Source organism: Mustela nigripes, chromosome 12, assembly GCF_022355385.1.
Source record: "Mustela nigripes isolate SB6536 chromosome 12, MUSNIG.SB6536, whole genome shotgun sequence".
NCBI lineage: Eukaryota > Metazoa > Chordata > Mammalia > Carnivora > Mustelidae > Mustela > Mustela nigripes.
This window is the reverse complement of record NC_081568.1, coordinates 33,944,302-33,961,120: the sequence shown is the minus strand read 5'-3', so window position 1 is coordinate 33,961,120 and position 16,819 is coordinate 33,944,302. Positions and strand designations below refer to the sequence as shown.

The 16,819-nt window shown below is 41.8% G+C and overlaps 1 protein-coding gene across 2 annotated transcripts in view; it reads left to right on the top strand.

Annotated features, from left to right (window-relative positions):
• Positions 1–4,864: 4,864 nt before the first annotated feature.
• C12H5orf34 (chromosome 12 C5orf34 homolog) overlaps positions 4,865–16,819 on the top strand; it is a 33,874-nt gene continuing 21,919 nt past the window's right edge. For both annotated transcript variants that reach the window (XM_059416503.1, XM_059416502.1), the window contains exons 1-5: positions 4,865–5,222; positions 10,109–10,342; positions 10,504–10,593; positions 13,373–14,025; positions 15,708–15,806. In XM_059416503.1, coding sequence (XP_059272486.1) covers positions 10,148–10,342; positions 10,504–10,593; positions 13,373–14,025; positions 15,708–15,806 — 1,037 coding nt within the window. In that variant the 5' untranslated portion in view covers positions 4,865–5,222; positions 10,109–10,147. The remainder of the gene's footprint in view (positions 5,223–10,108; positions 10,343–10,503; positions 10,594–13,372; positions 14,026–15,707; positions 15,807–16,819) is intronic.

Genomic DNA, 16,819 nt, shown 5'->3' with positions numbered 1-16,819 from the left:
GTTTTTGGAGTGGTATCCTGGTATTTTAAAGAATTTCTGTTGAACTTTGATGTGAGAAAATTAAGTGTTTTGAAATCAAACTCTGCTAGGATAGATGATGTCCTATTCAGTGTGTGTTAAGAATTCAGTTATTAGTCTACTTGGAAAAATTAACAAATATAAAACAACCTTCAGATTCCTTATTGTAAAAGGGAATATGATATATATAATTGGAAGTTTTGGAACTTGTAATAGGATTTTTTTTTTTCAAAATGGCTCCTGTAATATGGTGGATAATTACCTTAATCTGAAGTTCTCCAAAGACTGTGCTCATTGTAAATCTTGGGGGTGAGAGGGAAGAGGTGTAGGGAAGGGGCAGTACAATAGACCAGGGGCCAAGTACATGATAACTGAATGTGCTTTAAACTTCTCACAGTTGCTTTGTGAATAACCATCCAGCTTAGTCTGCTAGCTCCTTGTCACCGGTCACTGCTGTACTCAGCAGCTACCAGCAGGATCATCATGTGTTCCGGTTACTAGTGCTGTTTAAATAACCGCCCAGATTTAGTGTTTTCAAACAGTAAGCGTTTCGTTTGAAACGCTCCTGGGTTCTGTGGTTCAGGGTTTTGGACAGGGCACGGCTTTTTCTATTGTGCAATGTTTGATGCCTCAGCTGGGGAAACTGGAGGTGGTCAAATGGCCGGGAGCTGTAATCATCTGGGGGCTTCTTCACTCGCACAGCTGGCTGGGCGGAGAGGACTGGAAGTTGTCACTTGGCCAGACCCACCGACACGTGGCCTGCCCATGTGACCTGGACTTTTCACAAACATGGCAGCTGGATTTTAAGAGGGGGCATTGTAGAAGACTCAGGAAGAAGCTGCATTTGGAAGCTGCTTACAGCATTAACTTCCATTATAGTCTTAGTTCTGAGTCACTGAAGCCATATCAGATAAGAGGCCACCAAGAAATGTGGATATGTTTTAAAACTGTAACGGTATATCCTGAAAGGAAGAGCTAGACCTGTGTGCGTTTGTTGGCCATATCTTCGACAGAAACATGTGTCCTCAATCTCTTGTAAAGATTACTAGTACAGTCTCCAGTGAACAAGGGCACACAGGTGTTAGTGCAGGTCATAGGCTTATGTTCTGGTAAAGTACAAATATTTGTTTGTACAAAATCTTGCACTTGTGTCATTAACTCAACCTTTTGTCTTTATGTTGTCTGTGCCCTTCCAGCCAAAGACTACCAGGAACATACATGTACCTGAGCAGGGTGGGCTTTAGTACTTTTGCACTAAAGCAGAATAGGCACATGGGGAACGCTGGGCTTGTAATAGGACTTGGGCTTTGGTTAGAGAATTTGGGAGAGGGTCTAAGAAACTGGAGGCTCATGTGTCCAGGCTGACCTAGTCTAACCGTGCGTGGACCCAACTCTGTTGCTTCAACCAGGCAGCTAGAGATCATGTTTCTGGTAGGTTTGTACTAGTGTAAATTCACAATTGCCACCTAAGCTGCCAGCACTGCCAATAATGCTACTGTGTTTATTACCTTGCTTATTTCAAACCCTCCACTCTGTTCCTCATGATTCACAGAAGAAATCGGGCAAATGTACACAAATGCTTCTGCATTCATTCTTTCCCACCTCTTGTACAGGAAGTATCCCTCCTGTTCAGGGCCAGCTACTCCACTTGTTCTCGAATCCCATGCCCTCTCACGCTCTCATGAACTCTGCTGTTAACTTGGTCTGTACTTTTTCAAATCCCTCTATTGGCCTTTTGCATGAGCTGTTGAACATGTCATTCCTCTCATCAGGGGAAATCTGGCCCTCACATTTCTCTGCAGTTCTGCTTCCTAGCCAGATTGTTTAAATGTCCCATACTCGTTTTCCATTTCCTTCCTATTTTGCTCTTCAGACCTATAGCTTCTGCTGCCCCTATATACAACAGCCCATGGTAGAGCTGCCAAGGACATTTATGCCACTAAATCCAGTAGATACCTGACTCTAGCTTGTTCTTTAGGCAGTATCTTTTTTTTTTTTTTTTAAAGATTTTATTTATTTATTTGACAGAGAGAAATCACGAGTAGATGGAGAGGCAGGCAGAGAGAGAGAGAGGGGGAAGCAGGCTCTCTGCTGAGCAGAGAGCCCGATACGGGACTCGATCCCAGGACCTGAGATCATGACCTGAGCCGAAGGCAGCGGCTTACACCACTGAGCCACCCAGGCGCCCAATTTAGGCAGTATCTTGACACTATCAAGGGGCACCAAAATTGAAAACCTCTAGGCATCTGGAATAGAATAGCCTTTTCTCTGGCTGTTCCTCAGTTTTTGTGGGATTCTCTTAACTAATGTGTAAGTATTGGTGTTCCTCAAAGCTCAGTCAACATTTTCTTACGTCACTATATCCTTGGACTATTTAATCCTCTCCTAAAGCTTCAGTTAGCAGCTATCAGTGTTGACTTCCAGATTTGTTTCTAATCTGTTTCTAGACCTTTGTTAATATATTTGAACTAAGAAGACTTCTAAAATTGAAGCCCTGCTGGGGCGTCTGAGTGGCTCAGTCGGCGGAGTGCTTGCTTTTGACTCAGGTCATGATCCCAGGGTCCTGGGATTGATCCCTGCATCAGGCTCCCTGCTTGGCAGGAAGCCTGCTTCTCCCTCTTCCCTTTACTCTGCTTGTGTTCCCTCTCTCTTGGTGTCTCTCTCCACCAAATAAAATCTTCAAATAAACTAAAGTCCTGCTATTCCCTAAATTTTCTTGTGTCTGTCTTATTGATGGCACTGCCCTCTGTCCCCTCGCTCCAACCAGGACTCATGGACCTGTTTTTAACACTGTTCAGTTATCTCCAAGACTGTTGAATTTGATCTAAATATTTCTTGGAGCTGTGCTCTCCATCCTCACTGTCTAATCTTGAGTCTGAAATGCCATCTCTCCCATTGTGTTTTCAAAAGATTACTGGGCTCCCCACATCTCTTTGCATCATACAATCCGTTCTTCACTCAGACATTCCAGGGATCTTCTAAAGTACAGATAGCGTCACAAAACCCCTTAGTAGTAGACAGTTAACAAATAGAAGATTCTTAGTCATTAGAGAAGAAAAAGGGGAACAGGACAGGACCTAAGTCAATGCATGTAATACAAATTGATGTTACTGATCAATGAAAACAGGGCATCTACGGGTGGCTTTATTTACTTTTACATAAGATTGAGGCCAATTTGCTTATCAGACTTTCAAAAACAGATGAATTTAAGGAGTTAGATTTCTTCTTATTCCTTGGTGCTGCTGCCTTTGCTTAAAAAGCCCAAATTACGGAGAGAGCCCAAATGTCCATTGACTGATGAATGGATAAAGATGATGTAGTATGTATAGACAATGCAATGCTACTCAGCCATCAAAAAAAAAAAAAAAAAAAAATCTTGCCATTTGCAACAGTGTGGATGGAGCTAGAGTATATTATGCTAAGTGAAATAAGGCAGTCAGGGAAAGAAATTACCACATGCTCTCACTCGTGAATTTAAGACAGAAAGCAGATGAACATATGGGAAGTGGGAATAGAAAAAAAAGGAGAGAGGGAAACAAGCCCCAAGATAGTTTTAAGGATAGAGAACAAATTGAGGGTTGATGGAGGGAGGTGGGTGGGGGATGGGCTGGATGGGTGATGGGTACTAAAGAGGGCAACTGTGGTGAGTGTTGGGTGTTGTATATAAGTGGTGAATCACTTAATTCCACTCGAGAACCAATATTGCACTGTATGATAACTAAGTAAAAAATTCTAAGAAGCCCTTGTAATAGACTGCCATCACTTTTTAAGACAAAGCCCATAATTCAGAAGTCCATAATCTGGCCCTTGCCTATCTCTGAGTCCCCATTCAGGCTTCTCTTTCCTAAACCCCCTCTTTAACCATTCTTTTAATTTTTTTAGTTTTTAAAGATTTTATTTATTTATTTGACACACAGAGAAATCACAAGTAGTCAGAGAGGCAGGCAGAGAGAGAGGAGGAAGCAGGCTCTCTGATGAGCAGAGAGCCCGATGCAGGGCTCGATCCCAGGACCCCGGGATCATGACCTGAGCTGAAGGCAGAGGCTTAACCCACTGAGCCACCCAGGCGCCCTCTTTAACCATTCTTAAATCAAACTAGCCTTTTGAGGGGGCAAGATCTTTCCTTTGGGCCTCAGGGTCTTAACACAGACTGCTTCCACTGCTTGAAACACTTTCCCCACATTGTACTTGGCTAACACCTACTTGCCCTTTGGGTTTCAGTGTAAATACTTCCTCAGCCTCAGGTCTGTGCACTACACAGTCTCACAGACCTCTGTATTTTAGTTTAGGAGCAGTTAGCCACTTCTGTGATCAAATTAGTGTCTACTCCTTTCATTCCATATAATCTCCAACCCCCACCCCTCGACCCTAGATCGCATTTCCTGCTTTATACCCTCGGTGCCCAGCACATAGTAGGTTCCCCATAAACATCGGATGATAATCAATTTAGCAGACACGCTGCTTGCTATTTTAGAAAAGAAGTGCAGGTACAGACTTCGTACCAAATTAGGAAGAGGACTCTATCTTTGGCCAAGTTTCTGTTTGTCTGTTTTTTTTTTAACAGCTTGTTTGGGTTATTTTATAAGCATTACTCCACTAAAATCCACTCATGTAGTTAGCATTTGGCCGAACGGCGCTACAGGACGAATCACAACCTGGTGGGACCGGTCCCAACTCGATACGGAAAGTAAAAACCAAGCGGGAGGCAACCACGTTCAGGACTGGGAAAGCCCGCCTCCCTACTTCCGGTCCCGCCTTTCGCTAGGAGCGCGCCGGGGACCGGCCGCCGGAGCGGAGGGCGCGGACGGGGCGGGACTTCCTGTCTTTTTCCGGAGGGGGAGGACGCTTCCCCGGGTTGCGGGAAGATTTGAACTGCTGTTGCTTTCCTGTGTTTTGTTTTGTTTTTTGTTTTTTGTTTTTTACGGGTTCATAGTTGCCGCTGCCGCATCTCCCCCGCTACCCAAACAGGACGGACGTCTCGACCAACACACTCTCTCTGTGGCCTTATTCCCTTGCGGCCGTGATTGTTTTCTCTCATCGAGAAACATCACTTGTTGATAATTTGTCAAATTCAAGAAACAACCCTGGAGAAACAGTCGTGGGCAGGCTTCAAGCATTTTGGCAAAGCAAAAGGGCCTCTGGCCTCCTTTCCACGACTTTTCATCTCAGAACCGCCGTGTGAGTCCAAGACGTTGGTTGTTTTGGTGAGGCCTTTTCACTAACTTGCCGTTGACAGCAAGTGCAGACTTGTGGCTTTTTTTTTGATCGTTAAACACTTAGACGTAATGTACCGGGTGGTGAAAAACAAACAGGGATAAGATGGTAGAGATGAGGCTGTGAGTTGGAGCTGGATTATGTTTTCTTATAATATGCCGGGAACTTTAGATTTTCCGCTGTTTCTTGTGTCTGCTTGTTATTCAAAATAACAATTCTATCTCAGTAGCCTTTTTTTTTTTTTTTTAATTAAAAACTTGGCCAAAGGTAGAGACCTTTTCCCAGTTGGCAATCAGAAAACACAAGTTTTCCAGCCTGTTTTTTTTTTTCCTGAAATAGCAAGTGGATATCTGAGTTTATATGTATATGTGTGTGTATGCTTTTATTACTATGTATAAATACATTTATTGCTATGAATATTTATTGTTTGTGAAAAGAACAAGCACCTGAACAAGTGATGTGAACTTGGTATGGTCTGCATTGTGGAAAGTTATCTGTAACAGCAGTACTGGAAATGGAGAGGGAAAAAACTGAAGAAGGTGCAAGATAGCTGCAGAAATGGAAGGGAGGGTTGACGGACTGAAATGGAAAAGGAGCCAGTTTCATAAAAGAAACCTGCCAAATCAGCAAGATATGTTATAGGGGTGTGGAGAAAAACAGTGAAAAGTTAAATATTGCTAACATTGAGATGCCATTAACTCAAATTGCAAATTCAGGAGGAGCAGGAATTTTGAAATTCACTTACTTAATCTTTCATCATTAAATAAATATTTATTGCACCCTTATTATTTGCTAACTGTTTTTTAATTTTTTTTTTACTTTATTTATTTGACAGAGAGAGGTCACAAGTAGGCAGAGAGTGAGAGAGAGGGAAGCAGGCTCCCTGCTGAGCAGAGAGCCTGATGCGGGGCTCCATCCCAGGATGCTGGGATCATGACCTGAGCTGAAGGCAGCAGCCCAACCCACTGAGCCACCCAGGCGCCTCAGCTAACTGTTGTTTTAAATGCCAGTGATAGTACTGTGAATAAGACAGATGAGGTCTCTGGTCTGATTTGAGTTTGTAGCCTAGTGGAAAAAGACAAAAAGCGGAGAAACTAATAGAATCAGTTTTTTCTTTTTAAGATTTTATTTATTTATTTGTCAGAGATAGAGGGAGAGAGAGCGAGTGAGCACAGGCAGACAGAGAGGCAGGCAGAGGCAGAGGGAGAAGCAGGCTCCCTGCCGAGCAAGGAGCCCGATATGGGACTCCATCCCAGGGCGCTGGGATCATGACCTGAGCCGAAGGCAGCTGCTTAACCACCTGAGCCACCCAGGCGTCCCTAGAATCAGTTTTGATAGTGATAGATGGTATGAATAAAACAGATGAAATGAATTAAAATGGGACTGGGAGGGATGCCTGGGTGGCTCAGTCTATTAAGCTTCTGCCTTTGGCTCTGGTCATGATCCCAGGGTTTTTGAGTCCTGCATCCCACTCCCTGATCCGCGGGCAACCTGCTTTTCCCTCTGCCTGCTGTTCCCACTGCTTGTGCAGTCTCTCCTTCTCTTTCTCTCTGACAAATAAATAAAATCTTTAAAAGAAAAAAAGTGATTGGGAGATGGTTGGAAACAACTTTAATTGAGATGAACAAGTCAGGCCTTTGAGGAAGTGATATTTAAGCTTAAAAGACAAAGATCCAGCCATGTGATAAGCCAGGGAAAGGGCGAATTAGGCAGTAAGAACAGTGCAAAGGTTCTGAGATAGGAAACAGCTTGTTTTGAAAACATCAAAAAGTTCAGTTTTATAACAGTTGGAGATGACATTTGGAGAGGAAGATGAAGCCAGATTGTGTGGCTGTTATAATTTTTTTTAAGTGCAAAGTGGTAGATTGTGAGCCAGGATGTGCTAGATCTCATTTTAATTTTGAAAGATCCCTCTGGCTACTGTATGTAGACTGGACTTGAGGGACTTAATAGTGAAAGTGAGGGGCGCCTGGGTGGCTCAGTGGGTTAAGCCGCTGCCTTTGGCTCAGGTAATGATCTCAGGGTCCTGGGATCGAGTCCTGCATCGGGCTCTCTGCTCAGCAGGGAACCTGCTTCCCTCTCCTCTCTCTGCCTGCCTCTCTGTCTACTTGTGATTTCTGTCAAATAAATAAATAAAATCTTTAAAAAAAATAGTGAAAGTGAAATTAGGAAACGCTTTAGAAGTCTGCTTTGGTGGGAGTGATGATGTTCCATTTTAGTCATATTGATTAAGTTTGGTTTATCTCTGGCACAAGGACATGAAGAGAGGTCTAGCAGGCAGCTTGAAGTTCAGGAGAAGTCAGGTGGATTTGGAAGTTTTCTAGAGAGGGGAAATTAATAAAATTGTGTGAATGTCCTCCGGAGAAACCATATGCTTTAATGTGTACTTCTATTCCAACATATTTTACAAAAGATTATAATCATATGCACCTGATTACATACATTGAAAGGGGGTAAGATTTTTTTAAAAAAGCAAGAGTGGGCATAAAAGCAACATGAGTGGTTATAGTAAGAAGAGACAAAATGAGACTAAGGTCCTAAATCCTTGATTTAAGAGAATGGTGAAAGGAAATGATTACACTAAAAACAGAGGTAGGGGTCCCTGGCTGGCTTAGTTGGTAGACTGTGACTCCTAATCTCAGGATCATGAGTTCAAGCCCCAGGTTGGGTGGAGTCTACTTAAAATTAAAAAAAAATTAAACTAAAGACAGAGGTAGATGTAGTGGGAGAAACCATGGCACTCCCTCCTTTTTTAAGACAATTAAAAGGCAAAGGAAAAGAGAATTTGGTGCAGGGGAAGGTAGAAAACATTGTCACAGAGTCATCAATTTAGTAGGATGAAAACTGAAGTTACTGGATGTAGGAAGATTTTGGTGACCATAATGAAAAATTTCAGTAGAAAGGTGGAGGAAAGCTGGATTACAATGGACTGAAGACAAATGGGAGAGAAAGTAGACAATGAGTGGATATCATATCCAAGTTTTTTGGTAGGCAAAAAGAGCATACTGGGGGAAGTTACTTTTTTCTGTCAGGTGAAAGTTGATCACCTGAGTAATAGGAGATAATGTCCTAGAAGAAGATAGGTTAGTGTTTAGAAAGGAAAGTCTTTAAAAGGATGATGTTCTAAGGGCACCTGGGTGGCTCAGGTGGTAGAGCTTCCAACTCTTGGTTTCAGGTCAGGTCATGATCTCAGGGTCCTGAGATGGAGCCCGGCGTTGGGCTCCACGAGCAGTGGGGAGTCTGCTTAAATATTTTCTCCCTCTGCTCTCCCCACCCTCCCTCTTTTCCTCTCTCTCTCTCTTTCTCTCTCTGATAAATGAATATATTTTAAAACAAAAAAGGATGGTGTTCTAAAGGGAGATGGATAAATGTCAGAGAAGGTGGCGATGGTGTTACAAAGGAATCATAAGATTTACTGAGCTGCAGGATGCCTGGGTGGCTCATGGGATGCCTGGGTGGTTCAGTCAGTTAAGAATCTGCCATTGAGTTGCGCCTGGGTGGCTCAGTGGGTTAAGCCGCTGCCTTCGGCTCAGGTCATGATCTCAGGGTCCTGGGATCGAGTCCCGCATCGGGCTCTCTGCTCAGCAGGGAGCCTGCTTCTCTCTCTCTCTCTCTCTGCCTGCCTCTCCGTCTACTTGTGATTTCTCTCTGTCAAATAAATAAATAAATAAAATCTTTTTAAAAAAAAAGAATCTGCCATTGACTCAGGTCATGATCCCTGCATGCTGGGGTAGGGTCCTCATTGGGCTCCTTGTTTGGCAGGGGAGCCTGCTTCTCCCTTGCCTGCCACTCCCCCTGCTTGTGCTCTCTCTCTCTCTCTCTCTCTGACAAACAGACAAATGAATAAAATCTTTTTAAAAAAAGATTGGGCTCCTATAAAGAAACATTGGAATTCTGGTACTGAGATATGTGTTGTCTGGTTTGATCCTTGCAATAATCTTGTTTCTGTGCCCCATTTTACAATAAGGAAACAAACAAACAGCCTGAAGCTTTAGCTAGTAAATGGGGGAGTGTGAATGGAATCCAACCTCTAATTCCCTTTCGGTCAAACCTATATGGAAAACACAGGTGATGACAGTCATTTTAGAGACAGGGAAGAGAAAATTGAATTCACTGAAATATAAGTAAGTCTAAGACACTAGAAGGTTAATTAGCTTGCTCAGTAGTGACATGGAACTACTACTTTAATTTCAGACTAGGAACAAAAATCCAGGAACACTTTTTCAGTGTTCTTTTTTCTTAGGCTTAATAGTTACTTTTGGCCTGCCTTTTGCATATATTACAAAGGATTTGCTATATTCTTATTGCAAAGAGGGAATTTGCTTGCTATATGAAATGACTTACTGAGCATAAAATTTACAAAAGTTAAACCTCAGGAGAACTAAAGCTATTAAAATTATAAAGGTAGTTATAACTTGGTGGGCTTTTTTCTCCCTCTAGTTTATCTTCCCACATTGGAGTAAAGCCCTAGGGGTTAATCAAGGCCTTCTGTTCAGGTTGTTAATTTCAGATCATTTAGAAGTATGTAGTAAAATAATCACTTCTTAAATTTTATTTTAGAGAAAAAGGGAGTTGGGGGGTAGGAGCAGAGGGAAAGGAAATGGAGGGGGGCAAGAATTTCAAGCTGACCCTGGGCTGAGTGCAGAGCCCAATGTGGGGCTCGATGTCACACAGGACCCAAGCCAAAACCAAGAGTCAGATGCCTAACCAACTGAGCCACCTGGGTGCCCCAATAATCACCTTTCCCCCAACAAAAATAAACGCAAGGGAAATGCATTTTGCTTATGTTTTTGGAAAATGCATCCAATTTTTTTATGATAGAACTTTTGTACCTTAAAAGAACTATTTGTGCTACCCTATTTCCTATTTCTTTCAGTCTTCACCTTGTAAGGACGTTTTATCCCGAGTCCTAGTAATGGCAGCTGAAGTGCGGATGGTACTTTATGAAGATGATTCAGTGCAAGTGCAATATGTTGATGGTTCCAGACTGCAGCTTTCTCCGTGTGGCTCCGAATTTTTATTTGAAAAGCCACCTCCTATTTCAGCACATCCTTTAGAACAACCAGAAAGAATTCGGCAAAGGACACACTTTGTTATTAGCACTTACAGAGTGAGTAAAGATGATACAAAAACGGCTCTTTCTGATATCAGAATATTGTTGAGGTGGTCGGAATATGGAAAGTAGTTAGTATTCCAGATTACAGTCACTCTAAATTGATGTTCAAGTTATTTTACATTTTTGAAGATTACGTTTTGTATTTCTTTTTGTAGGAGCAACTACAGCGAGCCCTAGATTTTCGAAATTCTTTTGCTGTTTGCCCTTTTTTATCTGAAAGCATCATACCTTCTGAAAGAAAAAAGGTAATTTTTTAAAGCTTTTTTAATAAGTAATATTTGAGGGCAAGCAAATAGAAACAGGTAGTTTCATATTTAATCTTTTTCTTCATGAGACTTGGGAATACACACCTTGCTATAAAATGTGTAGGCTTATATTTTTCACTAGAATAGGATGTTCTGGTATGTTAAATACTGATTGAGACTCTGAAGGTACATAGTTCATCTTCCTGACTTTTTCTTTGTAGCCAAAGATTCTACTCAGAACTTTTTTTATTGATGACTTTTTGATTCTCAGAGGTATTCAAAAGTAAGAAATTATGTGGCCATTTGTAATAGTTTATGTGCAGTTCATGTGCAGTAGAGATGTATAATTTATAGGTATACACATTTTATTTTTTTTGCTTGTATTCTATTTTGAACTTTTATGAATAATACTATAGCTATCATTTATTGAGGATTTACTATGTTCCAAGAACTAGGAATGATATTTAAAATATTTAATAAGACCAGTCAGTATGGCATGGGTTCCTAATCATCGAAATGGATGTCCAGCCAGTCAGAACAGGTATATTCAGCCCCTTTTTACAGGTGAGAGAATTAAATCTCAGAGAGTTCACCTAATCTTGTTCATGGACATTTTCTAAAAGGCAGTCAGGATTTGAATCCAGTGTATCTGACTCTGAAGACTGTCTTTTAATCACTTTCCACTGTTGTCGTGATGGCAGAAGAGTCGAGAAAAACTGTAAGATGTAACTTAGCCTATAAGTTAGTACTACTAACTTTTGAGTAACTTTTTTCATTGAAACTGTATAGTTTGCTGTAGTAGGATTATTAGATAACCTAATTCTAGAAGAGAGAATTTTTTTTAAATGATTTTATTTATTTATTTGACAGACAGAGATCATAAGTAGGCAGAGATGCAGGCAGAGAGAGAGGCGGAAGCAGGCTCCCTGCTGAGCAGAGAGCCCGATGCGGGGCTGGATCTCAGGACCCTGGGATCATGACCTGAGCCAAAGGCAGAGGCTTAACCCACTGAGCCACCCAGGCACCCCTAGAGAATTTTTTTTTAAGATTCATTCATTTATATGAGAGAGAGAGACAGAGCATGAGTGAGGGGAGAGGCAGAGGGAAAGGGAGAAACTGACTGACTCCCTGCCGAGCAGGAAGCCTGATGTGGGGCTCAATGTGGGGCTCCATCCCAGGACCCTTGGACTATCACCTAAGCTGAATGCAGACACTTAATCAGCTGAGCCACCCAGGCTCCCCGAAGAGAGAACTTTCATTTATTTATTTTTTTAAAGATTTATTTTTTATTGTTTATTTATTTGACAGAGAGAGATGACAATTAGGCAGAGAGGCAGGCAGAGGGAGAGGGGGAAGCAGGCTCCCTGCTGAGCAGAGAGCCCACTGCGGGGCTCGATCCTAGAACCCTGAGACCATGACCCGGGCAGAGGCTCAACCCACTGAGCTACCCAGGCCCCCTGAAGGGTGAACTTTCTGAACTGACCATCCTTACAACCCAGCTTTGCCATCAGTGAACACTGTACGAACATCTGTACACATAAATAGCATATAAGTTTAAGAGGCTTTCTTGATACTAGTTTTTGTGAATTTAAGATTTTATATAAATGGAAGCTGATATGTTTAACTGTTGCCAAGATTAATTGATTAAAAGACTGTTACATGACACCTACTGTTTTTATCTTATATGAAGAGATGCTGTAGGCACTGGCACCAATTACAAGTCTGTTTGCTATTGGTCAGGATCAGTTTACCTTTGAGTAATTCAGGGTATTTTTGTTTTTAGATTTATTTATTTATTTGAGAGGGAGAGAGGGTGCATGCAAATGGGGGAGGGGGAGAAGGTGAGAACCCCCAAGCAGACTCCGTACTAAGTGCACAGCCCCACACAGGGCTCGATCTCATGACACATGAGATGGTGACCTGAGCCAAACCCAAGAACCCAATGCTCAACTGACTGAGCCACCCAGGCGCCCCTAGTAAGTCAATTTTTAAAAAAACATTGCTCTTTAAACTACCCAGAATTTATTTTAAGGTATGGTATGACAGGTGCTACTTAGGATAGGTACTTTATACACGTTATCTTAGTCTATTTGATAGCCCTTTGAGATAACTTTTCCCACATGCTATTCAGTAATTCCAGTACAATTCATTAAGTCATTCTCCCCTTCCCCCCTTGTTTTGAAAAGTTTATGTTGTCACATGTAACATCTTAATATATGCTTGATTCTGTTTCCTTATTATCTGAGTTGCTCTGTCAATGATTTTTATACTAGTTCTACACCATTTAAGTTGTGATTGCTTTTAATGTAGTACATTGTGTTGTTTGTACATTGTAGTGCTGGTCTTCCCTCATTAACATTCTTTTTCAGGGTAGACTTTTGGGAAGGGCTGAAAATCTATCTCTGATCTTTTTTTTATTTTTATTTTTTTGGTGAGCAGCAAAGCAAGGTTTATTGATCATCATACATTTCAAACAAAAATATGTCTAACACTAAATATAGTCAGGATCATTTTCTTCTTTTTCCTCTCTTTCATTTTTTATATGTATGTGTGTGTTTATTTTACATCTCTCTAAGCGAGATAATCTTAACAATATCAAATATTCTGTGGAAAAATGCATATAGACCGACACGTGGCTCTCCATTTTTCATTCTCTCTAGGTAGTAAAACACAAACCCAACTTCAAGAGATTTCTTGCCCAATATGTAAGCATCAAATGCATGGAAACATTGGACTGTTGACAAAATACTCCCCATCTCTCTTTCTCTCCTCCACTCAGCTTATCTTCGTTGACTTCTCAGAAGTGAGGTGGCCCAGGCCTGACACCGATGATGGCATGATACTTACACAGAGCGGCAGCGTGAAGATAGCATCGTTGGATGGACATGCATACCTTTGCCTGCCCAGATTGCAGCATGAATTTACAGTACATTTTTTGTGTAAAGTAAGCCAGAAGCCAGATTCGTCTATAGTATTGTCAGAAAAGAAGAATCAAGCCAGAAAGGACAAGCTAGTTGAAAAAGCAGGCAAAATCTGTACCTATGGAAGGTCTGTACCAAGACAGAAACTGAAGAATAAAGAGAATGAACTTTATTGTCCGCTCACGAAATCCAAGGAAACTTTAGAGAAGGAGAGCTGTGCAGACGGAGCTGAAGGCAGGAAGGAGGAGCCACCTCCGCCTGGTACCCGACACACGTGTGTGTACACGTGGGTGAAGCAGCGCTGGCCTGTGGCCTCCTGTCCAGAGGAATGGAAATATCCTTTGTCTTTAGCACTTCATTTTCATAATAAAATCAGCAGTATGTCGAGAAGTGAGGCAGACACCACCCAGAGTAGAACATTCACTTCTGAGATTTCAGAGGAAAGAGGAAAAGAGGTTTCTGTTCTTCCCAGGGCCCTGCTTCTCAGCTGTCCTGTCCCCCACCTGCACAGGTAATGGGAGAATGGCTCTTTTGTCATCAAGCTCTTGTCAGAGCCTGTCCTTAACTAAAGATAATTTTTCTTCCTCAGTCATCTGCTGCCATTCATAAGGGAAGTTCATTCAGGGGTCCAAAACTTTGCTCATAATCGATAGTAAATCATTTCCCTAGCCTATGTGTTTTGTAAGTCCCTTACTGTCTGCCCATGCGTTGAGTTTGTGCAAGGCTGACTGTACACTGCATCCTCTGTGACACACAGACTGGAGATGACCAAGACACAGTCCCTGCTTCTCTGGGAGCTTAGACTCTGTGAAGGTCACCGTCACTGAAAAGATGATGAAAGTGTGGTGATGGCACAGGGCTCTGGTGGTGAGCACAGAGGAACATCAGCTGCTGCTCTGTGGAGCCCATCACATGGGGGGCTGGAGCCCGGAGCTGACGGTTTGTGATCCTGGGTTCATTCTTTCATGCCTAGTCTCAGAGCCCACGCCTGTCTTTGGTGAGCTAACTATAAATCAATTCATTGAACATTTTTGAAAAAAGCAGTGAATGTTCCATCAACTAAGAGGTCAATATCCTCTCTAAGGAGTGCAGTAGGGATGGTAATAGCTGACACGAGGTGCCTACGTGCCAGGCACCCTGGCACTGCACCTGTTGGGCTAGCATAGGAATTGCATGAGGTAAGTACTGTTATCACCCCAATTTATAGAGGAACTTGAGACACAGGAAGGTTAAGTCACCCTAGCAGAGTCACATAGCTAGCGTGTGCAGAATTGGGCTTTGATCCAGATTGTCTCTTAGGATATATTTGTTATTTAAAGCAAAACGGGAGTGATTCTTCAGGCTTATCATGATTATCTAGTTAAAACTGGAATCTAGTATTTTAAGTACACACTGAAAGAGATTTAGGCTTCTGAATGAACAGTTTTCAATAACTTGCCACTAACCTCAGATTAAAATCCATTTTCTTTAAACCCGTCTATAAACAGGCCTTCCATTTTCTGATCCCTCCCTACATCTGTAATCCTCATCACTTCCCTTGCTCTTTCTACTCTTGCTCAACTGGACTTTTTAGAATTTCTAGAATGCCTGTCCAAGCTTTGTTTCACCGCTGCACCTGCTCTTTTTTCAGCCAAGAACACTGCTTTCTCTTTCTCAGCTCGCTGACTTGTGCACATTTGCAGGTCTCAGCGGAAGCCTTTTATCCTTCGGGTGGTTGTCTTAAAGTCCCCAGACAGGATTAGGTTCTTCTGCAATCCCATCGCATCCAGTAACTCTCCTTTCTTTGTGTTCTGTGTCTACTGTTTAACATCCCTACTTGATAGGCATCTTCACTGAGGGCAGTGACTGTGTCTCCTTTTTTGGGTATTATATCCCTAGTGTGAATGACATAGATAATGCAGTAAATATATGTTGTTCGAATCCTAAATTTTAGAGGTTAGTGAAACTGTTAATTTATAAAATTGTACTGAGATTGAATAGGGAGATTGTTAAAAATTCTCAAGACAATACATGGAAAAGTAAGAAAAGTTTTCAATTTCCTTCCTACGCTTTTATATTATTAATTTTTACTTTTCTTTGACCTAACAAGTTAAACAATAAATACATCTTGTTACAGTAGCACTATTTTGTTGACTTCTAAAGGTAATTATGTTGAGTGACCAGAATTGCAAGCTTGTATTTTGTCCTTCACAGGTGGAATTTTTGTGACTCACTTTCACAAAGACAGTTGGATGAAGAATATTCCTATCCCGAGCTGGTGAAAGTGGTTTGGTGCAAAGGTGTAACTTACCGGTAAGGCACCTGTGTTGGAGTGGGAGCTCTTTAGCGATGTCAGAGGGGAGGGAGGCAGACAGATTCCCACAAAAGGACACTTGGGCCAGGGCCATCATTCTTCTGTTTGGTCCTAAATTTTATAGGTCTCAAAACGTCGTTTTATGAGTGCACATAGGGGTCCTGTGACTGATTCACATTAACCATATTCACAGGATTTTTGTGACAACTTCAGAGCCAGAGAGGATTAGTTTTGCTGGTGAATGAAATACTCACGTCAGTTAGGATACCACTTCCCAGCATTAGGGGATCTAGTTGTCTGAATTAGTCACATCAAAATATTGCCTATTAAGCGTGGAATTAGAGAAGATTAGAGGCTCCTCTGTGTCTGCTTTTATTCCACTGAATTATTCCTACCGCACCACAAAGTATACCTCTCTGGTGACTAGAATGCTAATATTGGCTAGATTCAGGATTTTACTACCATAAATAATGCTAGAAGAGCCCTGCACAATTTTGTTCTTTGGGCTCTTCTTTTTTAGATGAAAGCCCACTCCCTCCTGACAACATATTCTTTTGTCTTTTTTAATAGATTTTTTTAAATTTTTTAAAAAAATTTTTTATAAACATATAATGTATTTTCATCCCCAGGGGTACAGGTCCGTGAATCGCCAGGTTTACACACTTCGCAGCACTCACCATAGCATATACCCTCCCCAATGTCATAACCCCACCCCCGTCTCCCAAACCCCCTCCTCCCAGCAACCCTCAGTTTGTTTCGTGAGATTAAGAGTCACTTTATGGTTTGTCTCCCTCCCAGTCCCATCTTGTTTCATTCATTCTTCTCCTACCCACTTACCCCCCCATGTTGCATCTCCACTTCCTCATATCAGGGAGATCATATGATAGTTGTCTTTCTCCGATTGACTTATTTTGCTAAGCATGATACCCTCTAGTTCCATCCACATCATCGCAAATGGCAAGGTTTCATTTCTTTTGATGGCTGCATAGTATTCCATTGTGTATATATACCA